At 43.5% G+C, this 17,635-nt stretch overlaps 1 protein-coding gene across 4 annotated transcripts in view; it reads right to left on the reverse strand.

The window, feature by feature from the left end:
- SPNS2 (SPNS lysolipid transporter 2, sphingosine-1-phosphate) overlaps positions 1 to 16,299 on the reverse strand; it is a 139,653-nt gene extending 123,354 nt beyond the window's left edge. For 2 of the 4 annotated variants that reach the window (XM_071764819.1, XM_071764818.1), the window contains exon 1: positions 15,892 to 16,299. In XM_071764819.1, the coding sequence (XP_071620920.1) occupies positions 15,892 to 16,186 (295 nt within the window). In that variant the 5' untranslated portion in view covers positions 16,187 to 16,299. The remainder of the gene's footprint in view (positions 1 to 15,891) is intronic. The other 2 variants (XR_011730042.1, XR_011730043.1) reach the window with 2 other exon arrangements.
- Positions 16,300 to 17,635: the final 1,336 nt, after the last annotated feature.

The following is a 17,635-nucleotide window of genomic DNA, read 5'->3' on the forward strand; positions in this document are numbered from 1 at the left end:
GCCATCCATCATTACTTAAAAGCCCTTACCCTCTGCCTTTCACACTTCTCCTCACCCTCTCAGTAGAAAGCAGGGAAAGCTTTGTGTTTCAATCAGCTGCAAACAGGAGGTGTGAAAGGAAATTAGGGAAGCCAAGTCGACCCATTCCCAAATTAAGTACTTGTTCACTTGCAGGAGGATGATGCTTTGCCACACTGGAAGCTGCTTGCCAAGCAAGAGGCAGCTCTGGGAGCACCAGTGTTCCTCTAGCACCTTGAAAACAACAGGAGCAGGTAGATGAAAAGTACCCCCTTGATGCCCTGAGAAGCCATTTCAGGATCAATCTCTCCTAGCTGCTGTTCTCAGTTTCAAAACACAAGGTAGACCAGCAGCAGCATCACCAGCATTATATTAATAATAAAGGAGTAATTTACAGGACTACTCTGAGTACTGACTATTTGTAAAGAGTTCTTATACACCAGGCAGTCCTGGCAAGGAGGGAGCAGAGGTAGGGAGGCTGTTTTATTTTCCAAGAGCACACAGGATGGAACAGGAGCTGTCTGTGTTCCTCACAGGTTCCTGCTGAAGCTCCCTGACATGTCCAGGTCTCCTCTTTATCCTCTTTCTCTTTGCTGTCCTGATGCCAGCACCACTTGTATGGATGCAGCAGGGTTAAAGAGCACAGTGATTACTGCAAAAAGAACCACTCTTGTAGATCCTAGGACACTGTGGTAATACCAAGAGCAAGAATTTATGGCAATGTCCAACACCTAGCTTGGGCTCTCTTCTTCAATTTATCTTCTCTAACACAGGAAAAGGAAGCAGTGAAGACCTGATCTCAGTTGTAGTGTATGAATCCTCTGATACTGCCCCATATTCACTCTAAAATGAAGATATTCTTTTCCTTATAAACTCAACTTTGATCCAGATATTCAGATCATTGTCTTTCTGAAACTTTTTAACCCAAAATAAACATCCATCCTCCACAAGCAAACATTTTTCTACAAACTCACTGCTGGCATTTCACGGCACATCTGAGAAAAAGAACAGGTTGTGGCCTATCAAGTGAAACATTTTGCTTAAATTGCACACTCTTCTTTCATAAAACTACAGAATAAGGTGGTTTTCCCTTCTCAACACACCAGGGCCTGCAGAGATGTCCAACTGCTGCACCTCATCTGCATCCTGCCTACTGCTTCAGCTCCACACTAAGCACAGAACCCTGATTAATTTGTTCAGAAGCAAAGACTGAGGTGCTCAGCATTTTTGGCTGAAGGTTGCCAACAGCAGAGAGGTCCCTATTAGAGATCAGGAAGGGCCTGAGAAAGTGGTGCCTGAAGGAATGGCAGAGCTGATCCATGTGATAAGCAGAGAGCTCCCTTCTCCCGACAGTTCCTCATTTGCACAGAGGCCATCTCAGAGCCCTTAATTGCAATTCCTAACTGTAAAGGGAATTAATACATAATTAGGGTACAACCAAAAAGCCCTCCCCAGGCATTTCCCCAGATTTAAGCAGCATCCAGGGCTACTTCTCTAAGTATCAAAGCTCTACCTCATTTTCGAGCTGAGCAGAGAAGTAAAAAAATCTCTGGAGCTTGAAGTATCAGGACTGAGCTCCATCCCCAGGTTAGGCTACACAGCCCCTTGGAGATTGGAATATTTGGTTAACTGCATTTACTTGTTATGTCCTCTTACTCCAGAAGTCCATACTAAGGCAGTGAGGATAGTAACAGCTATAAAAACAGCAGAAGATGCCAAAAGGATTAAATTGATATAAAAAGCAAACAACAAAGAATGGTGTTTAATTTTTCAGGGCTCCTTAAAAGAAAAAAAAACAAAAACAGAACAACAAAACACAACAAAAAAAATGCCAAGATGAAACCCAAATGAAATTACAAAAACCAGATGAAAGTGCATCTCTTCTTTCATCTCAGCATTTCAAGTTTTCAGACTTTGTAATATACAGTATATTCTTTCAGTTTATGACATAGCAATTAAACATATGGCCCAAAATGAGGGGCTGGGTGCTAGCTGAAACTCCAAGCATGTAGCTAGTGATTTCAAACCAGCTAAAGGCTAACAGCAAGAGCTGACCCTTCCCAGAACTAAAGGGAAACCACATTATTTAGGAGATTCTTAGTTTTTGCACAGCAAACCTCTCAGAGTTCTTCCCAGAGTAGATCTTGATCTCACTTTTTGAAGTGTTCTAGAAGAAGACAGCCTGGTTCTCTACCACATCCTTCTGCTGGATGCTTACACCACTGCCAAAGAATAGAAACTTCTCTTTTCCAGCCCACAGGGAATCCAAGAGCTGCATCCCAGCACCCTGCTCACCACCACTGACTTCTGAGGCCTTTCTACCACAGCAGAAGACAGAGCTGCTCAGCTGTCCCCGAGAGGCAAGCATCTCCACCTAGATTCTCCTCAAACAGAAGTTTAAAACGTTCAAAATTCCAGCTCAGAAAGCTGCCAGCAGCCAACATTTCTAAAGGGCAAAATTGCAGCATGCAGGAATTACAGATCTGCAGACAAACCAACAATTTGTGAGGAATTCAAGTCACCAGAAGCGACAAATTAGGACCACAATGCTAACAGAATTAGACAGAGTCTCCTTTTAACCTCAGCTCTATTTTTAAGGGCCTTTTTCTGTTTTTAAGGTTTTGTCTTTGTTGTGTTGTTAAAATTTCCATGGAATTGGGCTGAGAGCAACTGTTTAGGAACAAAGTTTGCCCCACAATTTACTCTCATTACCTTAGGATGTGTGAAAATATGCCCCAGCCTGGTAAAAGGAGGTTTCTCTCAGCAATTTAACAGTGAGAGTGTCACCCAGAACTCAGTAGCAACATGAAAATTTCCATGATCTTTACAAATATGCTGTCTGACAGAAGGCTGGCAGATGCAGGCTGTCCATACTTTGTAGAATACATTTTTTTTTTTTTTTTTGAGGTTCCCTTTCATTCTTCAGTCTTCTCTCCCACTGGGGACACTGCTAGAGTCAAAAGGGAGCTCTTTCCCAGTGGGACTCTTGCTAGTCTACATGTCAAGAGACTGAACAAGAACCAAGTCCCCTCCACCAATGAGAATAAAATCACACAACAGCCTCTATAAAACCTGTTCTTTTTGATAATTACTCTAACAGCCCATCCAAGCATGACCTCTCAGCCCTGTCTCCAAAGGAGAAACCAAAATGAGGAGGAAACAGCTCATCTGCTGAACACAATGTTCGGAAGCGTGAGGTGAACATTCCTCACCAAAGCAAGGTGAATGTTCCCACCCCAGCACAAAGGGCTCATATTTCATATATTTTCCATTGTTTGAGCTTGCATGTACATAACTAGATTTAGCAATCACCACTAGGAGATATTTCACAGCTAAAGAGATTAATGTTTGGAACAGTGCCTTAGCAGAGGCAAGGAGGCAGGCTGCACCCTGCTGAGTTCCACCAATGTTCTCCAAGAGAGATCCCACCCTTCCCTGGGTACAGGCAACACCCACCACCCAAATGAAAACATCACTTGAAAATGATGCACAATGAGGGGGCTGCAGCAACAAACCCTCAAGGAAACCACTGCTTGCTGCTCTACTCTTAGCAGGGTTCTTTGAAAGCTCCACTTGGTCAATGCTGTTGCAATGATTTTCAGTGGCAGAAAGAGTTGAAACAAAGTCTGTGGGGAATCAATTCTGGGTTGAACTAAGTGAATACTTTGAAGTGGAAGATATCTATGGCTTCATGGTGGAAGGAAATATCCTGAAGGTACCAATGGAGACTGTGGTTTCACATTCCTCACACTGAAAAAGCATTGCCTTGACTCCACGAAAAGCATGAGGGAAGAGCTTGTGCAGAGCAGGCAAGACTGACAGCCCAGTGGCCATTCCATACTGGTGGGGCTGCTGCACCTCACTCCTCCCCAAAGTGCAGCTGCCCCTGCAGGTGTGTCTGGCACACAGGGTCCTGCATGAGGCAGAGGCAGCAGCTCTGCAGCCCAGAGAAGGCACAGTGCCCAGAAGATGTGAATAGAAAGAGGAGAGAGAGGTTTCACTAACCTCCAGTGGGTTTCAAATAGAAGCCAGCAGTGTTCCATAAGTGATGGCTACTGTCTTGAATGAGCCAGCACCCTTGCACAGTTACTGCTTGACACCAATTGCTGGTGAATTTGGGTTGCTGCCTTTATACACTGAACAGAAACCTCCTAACACTGCCCTTTCTAGCTGTCGTTGTATGGACTGAAAGCACTCCTCAACTGGACCCTGTAAAAATAGAATGCAGAGTGTTTATGGACAAAGACAAGCTTCAGAGGACTGGCAAGGAATTAAGTGTCCTTAAAACTATTAACTGAGATAGAAGAAACAGGGAACACTTCTCAGCACGGGCTGCTGGCACCCGAGGTCAGAGCAGCAGCCAGCAATGGCAGGTGCAAACGATGAAAGCTGGGTGCACATTCTAGAGGGACAGCTTTCTAACAGAGGAGCTCTTCTCCACTGGGGCCTGTGCCACTGTTTAATTTGATTGCACACAAGTGAGAGCCTGGAGGAGGGAGGGGATGATAGAAAGAGAAAGACTGAGGACCCCCCTAAGGACCCATCCTGGACTTAAAGGGCAGCTGCAGTCTCAGCAGCCAGGGCACTGACCAGGGGTCCCCAGGAAAATGACAGGGGGATCAGAGAGCTGACATGGCATGATCCTTCAGGAGACAAAAAAGGACTTGCTTTCCCCTCAGCAAACCACATACCACATAGCAATTTTAACTGGAAAGACACCATCCCAGATTTAAAGGGAAACTAACCTGTTAAGTCACAGAGGGCAGAGCAGGAGCTCGGTGTGAGCACACACCTTGAGCAGAACATCTGCAGGTGCTGCACTCTCCCTCTTTCAGCTTACTACCAAAGTTTTTTACTATTTGATTTTAAGAGCTGCAAGAGACTCTTTTCTAACCATAACTTGTAACTTAAAAGTACCCAGAGTGTGCCCTTGCTTCCCCCTACACCTGAAATCTGCTAGATGTACCCTAGGACTGTTTCTTTAAAAGACAGAACTCAGCCTCTGCTACATTCTAGTTAAAAAGGAAAAAAACAAACAAACAATCAGAGTCTAGGATTGGGTCCTCCAGAATAAACCCAGGAACACCACTTAAGAAGAAAACTGCTCTCATTGAGATATTTAGGTATAATTTTATTTAAAACCTACCTTAAAATTGTCATGACACTACCTGCCAGAGTCTAAATTATACTTTCAAAATCACATGCATTAATACATCTGAAGTGGGTAATTATAAAGAAGCAGACATATTTTAGAAACACCATACTTCTAAACTTTCTATTTTTTGAAACAGAACTTTCTGCATGACCATAAGATCTGTATTTTAGGCCTCCTGGCTTTACAATTCAATACTAGCAGAGGCAGCTGGAGTCCAAATGTTCAAATAGAAGCTGCAAACTGATCTTCTGTATTATCTCAATTACATTGATTTAAAAAAAATAAAAAAAAAAAAAATCAAACCTTACTCCTGCAGAACAAAAGAAAACCCTGAAAATGTTGCACAAGTCTTGGAGTGAATGAAACCAAACATTGTCAGGTTACAAAGGTCAGCAATTCCTAAATGATGATTAATTTATTTTCTATTCACACAGAAGTGAGAAGGGATGGTATAATAAAGGTTGACTAAACATTTAAATGAAGGTTAAACCCTGCTTCAGACTGTATTGCTTGTGCTTACTGATAGAAACCTCTATCCAGCCACTCACATAACCTGTGTATTTATTCAAGCATTAGTTCTACTACTAATTTATTGTTGCTAAGTGTCTTTCAGTAATGGAAGTAATTTAAATGTACATTTGTGGGGCAAACATAAGCTTGCAATGATGCAGTCTGACATTCATACCATTGCATATTTTTGAACATGACTACAGAAGAATTACTAATTTTGAGTCACTTCCAAATGAGAAAAGAAGTTTAACAAGAACAATGAAATGCAGAGCAACAGTAATTTATGTCTCTCTTCTTCAACTGCTGTTGCAATCCCTCTCCATCCACAGTCCAGAAACTTAAGAATTCTGGTAGCTTTGTAACACCTCCAGGTACACCCACCACACCTTGAACAGCTGCCAAAAATGTGTCATCATATCACATGCACCTTAGCACACCTTTAAGGACAAGGTAATTTTAATTTTAACCCACCTTGGAAAAGTGTTTTACCTTGTAAGAGCTTTCCTGAATCATGACATGACACAAAGGACCCAATGCCCTCCATCCACCCCAACAACTTAAGACCAAAAACTTGCTTCAGCAGTGAAAGGTCTACCCAATTTGATGGGTCTTAAAGCATATAAAATGCAGTGTACTTGCTTCCAAAACCCCTCTAAGCTTACAAAACAACTGCAAGCAATATCCTTTTTATGATAAGCTGGAATTTGCCAACATGTAAGAGGTGCAAATTATGACAACCTAAAAAAAAAAAAACCAAACAAAAACATGTTTTACTCATGAAATAGCAAGTGACCCTAAATTTTTAGCAGTTCTACATAGGCCTTGCTATAATGAAACAGGAGAGAGAAGCAAAGTCATTAATTTTATTGCTTTTTGGATACTTCTCTATAGTTCAAAGTACCCCCCAGAGCCAGCAGTACATGCTAGGGAAGCATTGCTAACTGCTCATCAGCATCCAGCACCTGTATACACATAAAAAGTAGATTAAATTAACACAGAGGTAAATGAAAAAGTTGGCAATTCCTTCAGCAGCTATAAAATGCTGTTGGGGAGGAAGGCAGGGAGGGAACAACTGAAGATAAAGTCACCGTGTGGAGTATTAATGGGTGAGTGCCCAACCTTTGGCTAGATTTAGCACCCAACAACCTCACATTCTGACCAGTGACTGAAGGTTTTTAATTAGGGATTGGGTAATTGTTTAGTTTGCACACAAGCACAAGATGAAGAAAACCCCCAGGATTCCTCCTGTGTAGAAAAAGAGAAAATTATCTCCCTTTCCTTAGTACCAGTTGGGAATAACACATACTACACACTTTTTAGCTCAGGAACCTCTCAACATATTGTTGGTATAGTCAAAAATCAATGACCAGAAAGCAACACCTTAATATTTTCCATATCTTGTTATAGGAAAGTCATTATAAGGAAATCAACGTTTGCCCTCCCAAGTGCTATTCCTCAGATACCTTGTTTGTTTTTTCTGAATAACAAATTCTTCAAAAACTGCAAAGGGGAAAAAAAAAAGTCTCATCTCCTAATCCTATCATATCACATTTCTTTTTGTCTCCCCCTTCTCTTCCCCATCAGCAAAGGAACTAACACAGCCAAGACGGAGCTGATCAGGAACTGTCAGATTTAATCAGAGCACTGGAGCCATCAGTCACTGGTGGCCCTTGGGTATTTTGTTTCCTGAATATATAAAAGATTGTCATCCTGAAAGTTAGTCAGCATTTCGGGCTGCTAGACGGAAATAACAAGACTATTAGAAATGTTTTAGCATTAGTATCAGCTGCAGCAGTGTTTGGGTACTAATAGCTTAACACACAAACATATGCAATGACCACACCATGAGCCACACTGGTGCATTAGAAATAATTTCTCCTTATTGCATAGTTTGTTTCCTAACTTACCCACTCAGCACTTATTAATAGTAATGCAACCCTATATTATTATTTAGAACTGACAGGATGCCTGGAACTGCACAAAATTAGTCCCTGCCCCAAAGTGCTCAAGCAGCCCTGATTCAGTGTCCCATAACCAACCTTTTGTATTCCAACCTGCTCAATTCCTACAGCCTGGACAGGAGAGTGACTCAGTCAGCTGTTGTCACATCAAATTATTTAACTTGTACTGCTTGAGACAGCCAATGTGCAGTGGGTCTAGCTGGGATAAAAGCACAAACCTGTTGGAGAAAAATCACCCATCACTAAAGGCAACGTGAAAATGAGAATCCAGTATCTTATGAAAAAAAAAATTTTTTTAGAAAAATCCTGTCATAACCTCATATGTTCAAATGAAAAGTCTCACTGAAAATGCAGCAAGAGCACCCAGTGGTTTGTAAACCTCCCATGCTGCATACCTGGTAGCAAAACCTGTGCTAAAGCAACTGTATAAGCCAGCATGAACTGCAGAACTCCAAGGTCCATACGTACAACCCAGGCAAAAATAATGAAATACACATCTGACAGGCAGAAAGATGTAAAAACTGCAAATCAACAGGGCAAGACACCCCCTCTTTCAGATCTGCACTGCTGTGTGGGTGTACTCTCCCAAAAGATCACTAGTCTGAAATGAGAATATGCAGACAGAGCAGATCATCAGGTGGCAGGAGAGCCATTTGAATTAATGCTCAGCTTTGTATAGGTTTAATTCAAGACCTGCAGGCTCCACACCAACAGAGAGCTGTTGACTCTCTCAGTTCACCCACTTGTTGTTTTCCATGTTGCCAAGAAAACAGAGATCATGTTCTAAGACAATAAGGACATGTTTCTAATACAAATCAAAAAAATAGGATTCTATGAAACAAATAATTAACTGTGTTCTGTTATTTACAGACTTGTTGGTAGAAACCCGAAGGAGTAAGGTGGATTACTGCAGTTTTGGTTCAAAGCAGCTTTAAAATAAATAAATAAATGGAAAAAATCATCACATGCCAAGGCTGAAAAGATTTTCATTCCAGCACTTGGTTCTCTCACTCTGCAAGCCAAGCTCCAAGCTGTCCCTGCAGCTCCTCTCTATATAAACCATGATCTTTTCCCTCTGCTGTTCTGCTCAGTTGCTGCCCACCAGCAGATGCATAGAAAAGGTATTTAGAAAAGCATAGGAAAGGTATTCTTTAGAGTCTGTAGGAGATGATAGTGTTCACCACATTCACCAGCAACAGAACCCTGGTATATTCATACTGCCAAAGGCTGAATTCAGGTCTGGCAAGGCATAGAGCTGAGTTTTTCCTTCTGTATTTCTCTCCCTTTGGCTAAAATTGTTCTGTGATTTCAGTTATGGTAGAAGATCAACAGTTCTGGAGAAGAATGATTGATCTTTATTCCCTCAAAAGCAGAAATACAGAACAGGTGGGAGCAGCCACATTGCTCTCATGCTGTCCTTCATTGCTGTCTAGAAGGATCAGCCTGACAAAACTCCTGCCTTACTCTGGCATTTTATTTTTTGAGAGATAAGTTGGTGGAGAGATAAGCCTTGTGTGGAGGCTTTCATGTAACACACTGTATCATCAAGAGTGGAAAAAGACCACCAGAGGCTCCTGAACTCAGTTCACCCAGGAGCCCTCCAAAGGAAACCTTCAGCCACTCCTGGCTGGCAAGAGGTCCAAAGGAATGACCTCAAAATTGAAGGGCTCTCCATCCCTTCATTCATGCAGGATCTCTCACCTTGTCACTTTCCTGGTTATTTATACTGCTGTAAAACCAGATGCATGGAAATTAGTGTTCCCTCCCTTTCACTTCCTTTCCCTGCAATTCTACAGAAATAGCAGGGTTACATAAAACAGAAACACCCACAAAATAACAATGAAAACAGATGTGTCAAAAAAAAAAAAAAAGAAAAAAGGTGTATGAAATGCCTCCTGTGCATGCCAATTCTAAGTAAAGCATTCATCCAGCCCATGAATAGTGTGGTGAACTATTTTAACAGCACCAAATCCAGAGGGAGGTTCTAGCAGGTAAGAGCTCAGAACTAAGGATTTGGTTTTGAGGGGCTTGTTGGGTTTTTTTGTTTGGTGTTTTTTTGCTTTGGTTGTGTTTTTTTGTTATTATTTTGCCTATACCTGTCTCAGATTTGCTCCTTGACTTTCAGACCAGTTCACCAAAAATGGAATTTTCAAGAGAGATCCATCCCAAGTTCTGTGCCCAAACTTCTTTGAAAAACACCAGGAGTTGTGCACTTCACTTACACCTCTCTGGGCTCTGAGCCCAAGCACATTTTGCTCAACTCCCATTAAGTTCCATGGTGCCCTCAGGCACTTCACAGGTCCTTCCTAGAACCCATTTTTTTTTTCCTGGAACACTCATCACTCTACATCCACAGTGCCAATTACCAGAAAATGCTCACAACCAGCAGAAGGCTGCTATCCTCCCTCCCTCATTCACTTCCAACACAAATCTTCATGCTCTCTCCTGTGATGCTCATCATGTTTACAAGTTACTGTCTGTAATCACTTGCTGAAAGCCATCACTGCCTTCCTTCAGATCCCTCCTCCCTCTTAGGCTATGCTGCCTACCAAACAAGTCGTATCTGCTCATCTCCCAGGGCCCCTTATGCCAACCAAGACTGCCTCTTGTCTCCTTCAGCCTCTCCCATCCATGCCTTGCAGCTCTCTGTTATCTCTTGATATACATGGATTATAAAGTACCTTGAGAGCACCTCCTGATTCAGTAGAAGCTGCACTGTAACATCATCTTTCAATCACAAGTTCCTCAGCACCTGAAAGCAACAGGGATTTAATTTCCAAGGGAAAGCTCCCAGCTTTTCACAGCACCTACTGAACTTAGCAGCCCCCCCTGTTACCTAATGGGCAGCTTATTTGCTGCTGCTCTCCAGTCTAGCAGAGGCACTAAAGAATAATTGTACAATAAATAACAACAACTAAAAACCAAGTTGTCTGATGGAATTCAACTCTATTCCAGCTTGACATGGTACTTGAAAAGTCCTGGAGGAATGTTTACAGAATTCCCACACTTCTCACCAGAGAAGCTTTTCCACATAGTTTCTGCTATTGACAGTCCCAGAGATCAAGGGACTCGTAAGAGCATCACATTATTCCTAAAAACACACTCAACATTTATGAGGATCTTAACTCCATGTAATAAAGGCCATATTCACTGACTGTGATGACTTGGATGCTTTGGGGATAAAATTAATCAATATGCATGAAAGAGAATCTTGGAGTCAAGGAAAATCTGCACATAATAACAAAGATAGTTGTTACTATCTGGCAAAGCTACATCACAAGGAAGAAAAATACTATGATTAAACATAATAAGGCTTCACTTGAAATGTAAAATACTCTGGAAGAAATTCTGCCAACTCGTGTAAGAACCAGCAGAGAAGAAGCAGCTGAGTGTGCAATAAAGCCCATCACACAGGGAAAACATGGTATTAAGAACTAGATGCTGCTACACAGTTCTTGTTCCTGTGCTGCAGAGTGCTTCCTATGCCCTGAAGTGCACGGGGTTCAGTTCTAGCTCCTGCTCACAGTGCAGGACCACTTGAATCCTGAACCAGTAACAGGTACCTATTCTCCAAGCCAAACATTGTCATCCCTTTGCAAATCCTCACCCATGTAAGTCAGTAGCACTGCTGGCTCGAGTAGGGTCTGTCAATATTATTTTCTAATATTTCCCAACATTGCAGCCCTTCCACAGCTGGGTCCCAGGTTAAGATTAGCTCAACAAGAGACAAAAAAAAAAAATTAAGACTTTGTGCTACCACTTAAGGATTTCTTCCTTGAAACAGTAAGCACTGTGCACAGCCTTGTAAGAAAGGGGATAAGTGGCTCTCTTTACTCCATTACATATGGGATCTCAGACTGCATGAAGATCATTCAAGTATGAACGGTGCTATGAGGTAAACATATTACTGTCACAAATAAGCTCTCAAGGAAAACAAAAAAACCCACCAGTTTTGGCTTGCAGACTCTTGAATGTCACTTGAGTTAGTGCTGAACCTTTCCTAACCCTTCAGTTACAGCTTGTACTACATAGTTTTAAACTCGACTTTCAACTTTCAATAATCATTTGCATGTAGGTATCTTCAAAGAATGGTATTTGATTTACAACTACGTGTTGTAATGAGAGGCTAATTAACACAAATATGGTTATTAGCAAGTTACAGACATTTACAGGACAAAAACAGCAGACCCAAGCCCATGGCATACTGTGTCACAGAGAGAGAGAACCTCAAGGATGAACAAATACCAGCCAAGACTCTGCCACTAACTACATCACCACAGGCAAATCCCTGACACTCTACAACTCTGTTTCCCTCTCTGTAGTGGGATACTAAGTCTCGTTTACTTTGCTGGGTAGTTCTCCAGCTTAATTAAATCATTACCTTTAAATTAAAGGCACTACAGAAATGCCAGGAAGTAGAGTCTGAATTAGAAGGTGGAGGTGACACCCTGATGAAGCAAGACTGTTTTCATCATCAACAGCAGGCATATAAAAGGTCATCCCTGGCATAATTGTGAAACCACATTCCAAGCTTCTGAAGGCAAGATGACTTTTCCCAAAACTTCATTAAGGAGGAAGGTATTGCCCAGTACAGCATCACCACATGGCTGAAATGCTCATGTTTTACAGGGACTCTACAACTATTTTGTTACTGCTCGTTTCCCCCTTTCCTTGTTCTTTGCTTTCCTGACAGCAGTAAAATATCACAGGTCTGCATAGAATGCTTTTTCCACAGGCAACTGTTTCTGGAATGATCAAAAACCTATTAAAAAAATTGCAGAGGATCACTTCCCTTCAAGTCACTGACATTCAGTAAAGAGCATTAAATCTTTCCTGTGGAACAGACTTTTTTGTCTGGGACAGCTTCTCTCAAATATCATTGTTCTTTAACATCCCCCATACATACTGAAAATTTCCAACTCTGTGTAAACACACAGACATTATTGACAGAACCACTAGTGCTGCACAGGCTTTTTATTTCTTAAATATTGGAAGAAACTTAATCTTAAACCACAAGAAGCATGCTGGTCCTCAGTGGAGGCCCAGTGTCATCGTGTATTCCCAGAACTGCAACTTTCTGTCAGGTGTGCAGATGTCCATGTCTTGTATCTGAGAAATTCCAAATACCAGATGGCCAAATGCCATCCTGAATTCATTTAGTCTACACTGAGAAGTCATTAAACCAGAACTAGGGGAACAGGGAGCTACTTCCTTGTTCCTTGCACCTGAAAAAAAGAACAACTCAACATACACAGTCTTTGTATCCAGAGCATCAACACCAAAACATGTCAGGTTTGCTATTTACTTTAGCAATGCAAAAGCATTTGGTTTTTTGGGTTTTTTTACCTTTAGAACAAGCTGTACTATAGGAGAAATCAGGTTAGAGGTTGTTTTCTACCCAGTAAGATGTGTTGACTGAATACATGTTACCTAGTCCCTGTGTGGTTATGTTAGAAAATACTGGAAGATACCCAGAGCTCCATATAGGATTTTTTTTTTTCCTACTGACAAAATATACTAAATATATCCTTGTACATAACTATTAGATCAAAATGGCTGAAACCAAGTTTTCAAGTAAAATACTAGATGTAGCATTGTACCCCCAAACTAGCTTCTCTGTTTCCTTTTGCCTCTCAGTTGCCTACTAATCACTTTGGAGTCCATTGACCTGCTTTTGACTAAATTTGAAGCAGGAAGAAATCTCAAAGCTCCCAACACTTTCATTTAAAAAAAAAAAAAAAAAAAAAAAAAAAGCCACCAAAATAATTAAAAAATGGTTGGGTAGGAGACACTCTTATGAGACAAGAGAAAGGTTAATGACAAAGGTCAACTCCTATTTGACGTCAGAGAAGCCACAGGAGGAATCACCCTAGAGACACAAATCCTCAGGAACCAGTTCCCATTGGTGTTGCTGCTCCTCTAACACTTGTTTCAAAAAGAGCTGGAACCAGAAATTAATTCCAGTTCTCACATCAGTAAACTGGCCTTAGGTGAATAATAACTCCTGATGCTACTTCCCCTGCCATAACATGGCTAGTGTTAAACTCTTATTATGTTGCTGCAACAATTCATATTTGAAATGTTCTTTGAAGGTCTGAAGAGCTGTATGCACTAATTATTACCTGTCTTGAGACATGAGATGAATATTCAAAGTGTGAGCTTGATTCACATGCAAGTGAATGTCACATAAGCTTGTGGTATGCACTAAGATTCAAAATACAAATGCAAAGACTGCTTTTAGAGAAGACATTATTACAAAGTCAGTTTTGAGCTCAAAACACATAATTTCTATTGCCACAACTCTTCTATTAGACCAGATTTAAATTAGTCCTTGTTTTGGATTTGCACTTTATAAAACACCAGTTTGAAAATAAATACCAATTGACAGAAGACAAAATTTGATTCTGTCTCCAACTGAAAGTCTGATGTCTGAAATCTTAAACCTTTGATATCAGGCTGAAAGCTGAGTGCCACAGGGCAGTTACTGGGCACTGCAAAACCAGAGCTTGTCCTAGAAGTACAGGCAATCACAGCCCTAGAACTGGCAACACTACATCAGTGCAGGCAGGCATTTTTATTCTCTGGTCAGCCACTTCCCAGCCTTCCCAGAAATGAAGATGCTTCTGCTTTCCTTTGCCAGAGCCTTCTGTTCTTGCAGCCAGAAAAAAAGCTGATGACAAAGATCTGGCTGAAAGCATTAGAGCAAATAGGTGAACTAGATTTTTTTTTTTTTTTTTTTTTAAAAAATGTTAACTAAATAGACTGAGCGTGAATGAGGGAGAGGGATGGTTTCCTGAAAAAGAAACTTTCTACATGTTCACAGAAAATGATGCTTTGTGATAAATCTCTTTACTAGCAAGATTCCTATTTGAGGGCGAGGGAGCAAACTACGATTTCCTTCAGAAATAACAGAACAATATTTTATCTTCAAGCTTCCTCCTGTAACACACTGACTACCAACCAAGTACTCACTACTTCCTAAGATTAGTTTTTACATTTCCTGAAGGAAGAACCTCTGTCAAAAAATTATAATAAAAAGGCCACAACACTGTCAGATAAATTTTTGTTCTCATCCTCCCCCATCTCCCTTCCCTAGACAAAACAAAGCCAACCTAACTTATTCTGACAACAGTGACTAGATTTATGTCCCTTGCACTCTATTACTGCCCTAAAAACATATATTATTTTAATGTAGTATAAACAAATATCTGATTTGTTTAACCCCACATTGAGTCCTAGTGATTAAAACATGTATATGCATAGAGCAAAATTTACACATCCACAAACCCCTTTATAAGCTCTGAAGATCAAGATAAAAGTATCAGTATTGCCAAACACAGAATATGTATTATATTTTAATTACATGAGACAGTTGAATACCAACAAGCCTACTTCATTTCTAATTAGAAAAAGTTCAGCAATCATCATTCTTCCCTACTGTAAACATCCTAACGCATATTTCTTTCGGAGTTAAGCTCCGCAGCAGCAGCAATCACCGAGGCACACAGTGCAGGTGAAACGCATCCGTCCGGGAACGGGCGATTTCCAAACCTTTTCCTCAGGAAAAAGAGAGAGACTCTCGGCAAAGTGCGATGCAGCTGCTTGGCTGCTCCTCCTGCTGCACCGCAGAAACTGCTGTCACCTACTCCCGAGTTCTGCAGAGGAGCAGGGACCCTCCTTGGCAGAGGGCTGAAGGACAAGCCCGGCTTTTCCAGGCTGCTGAGGAACAACAGCGAAGGTGATCGGCTCCCCCCAAGGAACCATCATCCCCTCCCTAGGGTCACAGCGGGCTGAGGGCTCTGACAGCGGCTGCACCTGTCAGCCCGGGCAGGCACCGTGCCCCTGGGATCAATAACCCAATAACCCCGCTCCCTGCAGCCCACACAACCCCCCCAACTCCCCTCCGCCTTTTGCCGGCATCGCTCCTTCCCGAAAACACCCCCCCAACCCCAAACATCTCCCCCGCCGCCGAGCCCGCCCAGCCAAACAAAGGACACCTCCTGCCATTTGCCATCAAATTCAGACAAACTCGAGAACAATACCGGAGGGTCCGCACAATGGGCGCACACACACCCCCCTGCTAACTCCAGACAACCGAACCCCGACAACCGGACCGCCCCAACCGGGCTGTGGGGGCTGAGGCGACGCGGGGGGGGAGAGAGGGGGGTCCAGGCTGCTTCCCGCCGCGGCGAGCCCCTCATGAGGGGAGGCCGGAGCGGAGGGGGAGGCCGGAGGAGCTGCCCTCACCTGCCACCGTGTACCGGTCCAGGTAGTTGAGCACGTTGCCCACGCTGAGGATGCCGGCGGCTGCCACCCTGGCCCGGCCGAGGTTCGGTGCCTTGTGGCGGGCGGTCGGTCTCTCAGGGTGCTTGCCGGCGGCCGGCGGGTTCATCCTGCCTGACAGGGTCTGCACCTCGCCCTCAGCGCCCCGGCCGCAGCAGCCCCGTTCGCCGTCTTCTTCCTCCTCTTCGTCACCGGCTCGAAGACGCCCGCCACAACCTGGGCTGCTACCGGAGGAGCCGTCGCTTTCTAGGCACATCATGGGATGCAGGAACCGGTCCGGACTGACCGCCGGTCTCCCTCCCCGTCTCTCTCCCTCACCGCCGCATCCCGCGACCGCCACAGCCGCCCGCCCGCCGCCTCTGACAGCTCCCGGCGGGGCGGGGCGGGGTCCTCCTCGGGCTCCGCCCACCCCTCAGCCTCCGCCCGCTTCCCGCCTCAGCGGCCGCGCGCACCCCGGCGCGTCCCGCCCAGCGGGTACGGGGTCTCCTCAGCCCGCCCCGGGCTCCCCTCAGGCGGCAGCGCGGCAGGTCCCGGGGGTTCGGTTCAGTTCGGGTCCCTTTACGTGGGGTTTTATTGCTCTGCAGTGGCGCAGAAGACGGTGATTGGCGGAATGGTATAGTTAGCTGGCGAAAAAAAAAACAACAACCCACCAAAGAAACCAAAAAACCCCCAAAAAACCGCAACCAAACCAGAGGGGTTGAGGTGATACCAGTGCTGGCTCGTCCCCAAGAGTGAACTCCTCATGAGCCACACACGCCCACCGTCTGATCTGGTTTAATAACAAACTGTAAAAGAAGAAGAAGAAAAGCTCCTTGGCTACTTTCAACCTGCAGAAACTTCCAGAGCTGCCCAAGTGCCAGGGAAGGGTCAGGGTTGTGAGGCTGGAATGTGTGACCAACCTCACCCCTTCCCGCCAGGCCCCAGAGGATTTTCCTGTCGCACCATAGTTGCTTCAGGAGCAACGTGTGTCTTCAAAGGAAGTAAAATAACTCCGAAGTTCTCTCCCCTGGAAACAGTTTCTTCCCTCTCTCCAGCAAGTTCCACCTTTGAGCTAAGAACAGCCAAGAGAAATTTCATTTCAAAAGGAGGAATCTTCAAAGAGATAAAAGTATTCACAACCAGAGCGGCTCCAGCCTGTCCTACCTGTAGTAAAACTACAAAAGCTAGCTAGAACCAGAGAAATAAAATGCCTGCTACAGAGCTAATGTGCATCTGTGCAACAAGAGTAAGTTTCCATTTCAGATTTCTCTCAGGTTGAGAACCTATGAAACCAAATCATAATTAAAGCCTTTGTCTCCAGGATACACATTTAAACAAAACCTCTGTCACCTACCTCAGGAAACCAGAGCTGCTCAGGGAACAATGTGGTGTGTGTGTGCTCAGCATACCTGATTGTTGTCACACCCTTCCCACAGAACTCACACGGATGACACCAGGGCTGGACAATGCCAGTAATCTGGTGAGATACTGCAAAAGGAAGCCCCAGGATGCTGCAGGTGAAAAGGGCACTCTGGTGAGTCAGCTCCTGATTCCCTGCTCTTAGAGCAACCCAGGAGAGGAGCAAGGACAGGCTCTGGTGACACACAACACTCCCAGCTAGTGGTAAGTGACGTTTTTTATGTTGAGAATAGGTCTCAGAGCTAATAACAGGAAAAACACTGCTTTAGTAACATAAAAGTACTGTTCTGGTTGACTTGTCAAAGTCTAG

Source organism: Heliangelus exortis, chromosome 21, assembly GCF_036169615.1.
Source record: "Heliangelus exortis chromosome 21, bHelExo1.hap1, whole genome shotgun sequence".
In the NCBI taxonomy this organism is placed as follows: Eukaryota; Metazoa; Chordata; class Aves; order Apodiformes; family Trochilidae; genus Heliangelus; species Heliangelus exortis.